Here is a 3,150-nt window from a genome sequence, read left to right as displayed (position 1 = left end):
TATCATGGCCTTTATGTTCATCCATTGTACACAGATAACAGATACACTGCTGATCGGTACGACAGTAAACCTCCAGCAGTTTGTCATGATGAGAGCAGATCTTCTCCTGTAGTTGTGCGGTGGCTTTGACCAGCTTGTGCTTCTTGAAACCAGGAAATTCATAGTGAGGTTGGAGGTGAGTGTCACAGTAAGAGGCCAGACACACCAGACAGGACATGAGGGCTTTCTGCTTTCTGGTCCCAGTGCAGAAATCACACACCACATCTCCAGGTCCAGCATAGCACAGAGCAGGAGGGGGAGCAGCCTGGAGTCCTGTCTTCCTCAGTTTCTCCACCACCTCAGCCAACATGTTATTTTTCCTCAGATTAGGCCTTGAAGTGAAGGTCTCTCTGCACTGAGGACAGCTATAGACCCCTTTCAGAACATCCTGATCCCAGCAGCCCTCAATACAGCTCCTACAGTAACTGTGTCCACAGGGAATAACCACCGGCTCCTTCAGTAGATCCAGACAGACAGAACAACAGAACTGGTCCTGGTCCAGCAGAACTCCCTGTTGAGCCATTTAGACGGTTGTTCACTCTCACACAGACAGACGAGACAGAGACTCAGATCAGTTTCGTTTCCTCAGAAGAGAGTTTGTGGGAAGGGGAGGGACTTCCTGGTTCTGCCAGAGGGGTGGGGTTAGAAGGAGGGAGGGGTTAGAGGAATGGAGGAAGAGAGAGAGGAACTGCATGCAACAGCAAGAGGGAGACAAATAGTTGTGTTCCAAGGTTAGAGCCCTTAACATGGAACAAATGACATAATGAATCTTAAAATGTGAGTTGTTAGAATATATGAAGGGTAACAGTTTCTATGAAGTACGTATGTATCATTATTTTAATGACCTTTATAATGCCTTATAATACACCTATGTGTTGTAATTAATCAATAAGGACTGAGGAGGTGTGGTATATAGTTAATATACAGTACCACAGATAAGGACTGAGGAGGTGTGGTATATAGTTAATATACAGTACCACAGATAAGGCCTGAGGAGGTGTGGTATATAGTTAATATACAGTACCACGGATAAGGACTGAGGAGGTGTGGTATATAGTTAATATACAGTACCACGGATAAGGACTGTTCTTAGAAAAGACACAACGCAGATTGAGAATTATCTAACACTTTCAAAAATACAATCAAACTTTAAAAATAGCCATAAGGGATACAAGATACAGTGGGGCAAAAAATTATTTAGTCAGCCACCATTTGTGCAAGTTCTCCCACTTAAAAAGATGAGAGAGGCCTGTAATTTTCATCATACGTACACTTCAACTATGACAGACAAAATGAGAAAAAAATCCAGAAAATCACATTTAATCACATTTAATGAAGTTATTTGCAAATTATGGTGTAAAATAAGTATTTGGTCAATAACAAAAGTTTGAAGTGTACGTATGATGAAAATTACAGGCCTCAGTATAGTGATAGTGGTAGTGGGGTGGTAGATGTCTAGTCTCCCTTATGGCTCTAATCTGATAGTAGTAGTGGGGTGGTAGATGTCTAGTCTCCCTGTTGGCTCTAATCTGATAGTTGTAGTGGGGTGGTAGATGTCTAGTCTCCCTTATGGCTCTAATCTGATAGTGGTAGTGGGGTGGTAGATGTCTAGTCTCCCTTATGGCTCTAATCTGATAGTGGTAGTGGGGTGGTAGATGTCTCGTCTCCATTATGGCTCTAATCTGATAGTGGTAGTGGGGTGGTAGATGTCTAGTCTCCCTGTTGGCTCTAATCTGATAGTTGTAGTGGGGTGGTAGATGTCTAGTCTCCTTGATGGCTCTAATCTGATAGTTGTAGTGGGTGGTAGATGTCTAGTCTCCCTTATTGCTCTAATCTGTTAGTGGTAGTGGGGTGGTAGATGTCTAGTCTCCCTTATGGCTCTAATCTGATAGTGGTAGTGGGGTGGTAGATGTCTCGTCTCCATTATGGCTCTAATCTGATAGTGGTAGTGGGGTGGTAGATGTCTAGACTCCCTTATGGCTCTAATCTGATAGTGGTAGATGTCTAGTCTCCTTTATGGCTCTAATCTGATAGTTGTAGTGGGGTGGTAGATGTCTAGTCTCCCTTATGGCTCTAATCTGATAGTGGTAGTGGGGTGGTAGATGTCTAGTCTCCTTTATGGCTCTAATCTGATAGTGGTAGTGGGGTGGTAGATGTCTAGTCTCCCTTATGGCTCTAATCTGATAGTGGTAGTGGGGTGGTAGATGTCTCGTCTCCCTTATGGCTCTAATCTGATAGTGGTAGATGTCTAGTCTCCTTTATGGCTCTAATCTGATAGTTGTAGTGGGGTGGAAGATGTCTAGTCTCCCTGTTGGCTCTAATCTGATAGTGGTAGATGTCTAGTCTCCCTTATGGCTCTAATCTGATATGGCTCTTATCTGATACGTCTCTAATCTGATAGTGGTAGATGTCTCTTATTTTTTGGTGCACAAACACTCTTTCATATCTATAAGGTAAATACACTTGATTGTAAAAGTGTTGTATATTTTGGTTTGGTCCATCGCGGGTTTCTGTATTTCTGTTCACCCTTATTGTTCTCTCTTGCCTGACCTTTGTTGGATTCTGTATTTTACATTATAGCCATTAGCATATATATGATTAAATATTATCGGATGTTGGTTGAACAGTCAGGATCTATACATCGACGGAGGGAGGAAGAAGCGCCAAGAGGCGCGGACCCGCCTGAGCGCCTGCGATAGGCTGGGCAAGTTTAAACCACGCCCAGTCTCTACTGTGATAGGCCAACAGACGGGCTTGAACTCCGTCTATCATAATGTGTATCAGAACAATGTTTACGTACATCCTGTCAGTTCTCTGTTCTGCCCTGCGTGGTATTACAGTGAGCCCGTATATACGAACGTTGCATTTGCCATTTATGACTTAGCTAATAAAAAATACATAGTATAAAATCGGTGACTCATTGTTATATTTATCCTGATACCAGATTCGAATTTACGCAACTCTAACATTACCATGAAGAAGATGCCAGACACAGAGACCATGAGTCTGCTGAGTTTGTCAGTGAAGGGCTGGAAGGGCTCCGGCTTGCCAGAGATGGGGTTTACTCTCTCTACTCGGGAGTACTTGGCTTCGAACTGGGGCCGCAGATTC

The 3,150-nt window shown here is 43.4% G+C and overlaps 1 protein-coding gene across 3 annotated transcripts in view; it reads right to left on the bottom strand.

Moving 5' to 3' along the window:
- LOC135536151 (E3 ubiquitin/ISG15 ligase TRIM25-like) overlaps nt 1-616 on the bottom strand; it is a 13,747-nt gene extending 13,131 nt beyond the window's left edge. For 2 of the 3 annotated variants that reach the window (XM_064962543.1, XM_064962541.1), the window contains exon 1: nt 1-616. This exon is cut by the window's left edge and continues 35 nt beyond it. In XM_064962543.1, the coding sequence (XP_064818615.1) occupies nt 1-562 (562 nt within the window). In that variant the 5' untranslated portion in view covers nt 563-616. The other variant, XM_064962542.1, reaches the window with a different exon arrangement.
- Nucleotides 617-3,150: the final 2,534 nt, after the last annotated feature.

This window comes from Oncorhynchus masou, unplaced genomic scaffold (genome assembly GCF_036934945.1).
Source record: "Oncorhynchus masou masou isolate Uvic2021 unplaced genomic scaffold, UVic_Omas_1.1 unplaced_scaffold_564, whole genome shotgun sequence".
NCBI classification, from domain to species: Eukaryota; Metazoa; Chordata; class Actinopteri; order Salmoniformes; family Salmonidae; genus Oncorhynchus; species Oncorhynchus masou.
Note: the sequence above shows the minus strand (reverse complement) of the source record. Positions and strands in the feature narration are given on the sequence as shown.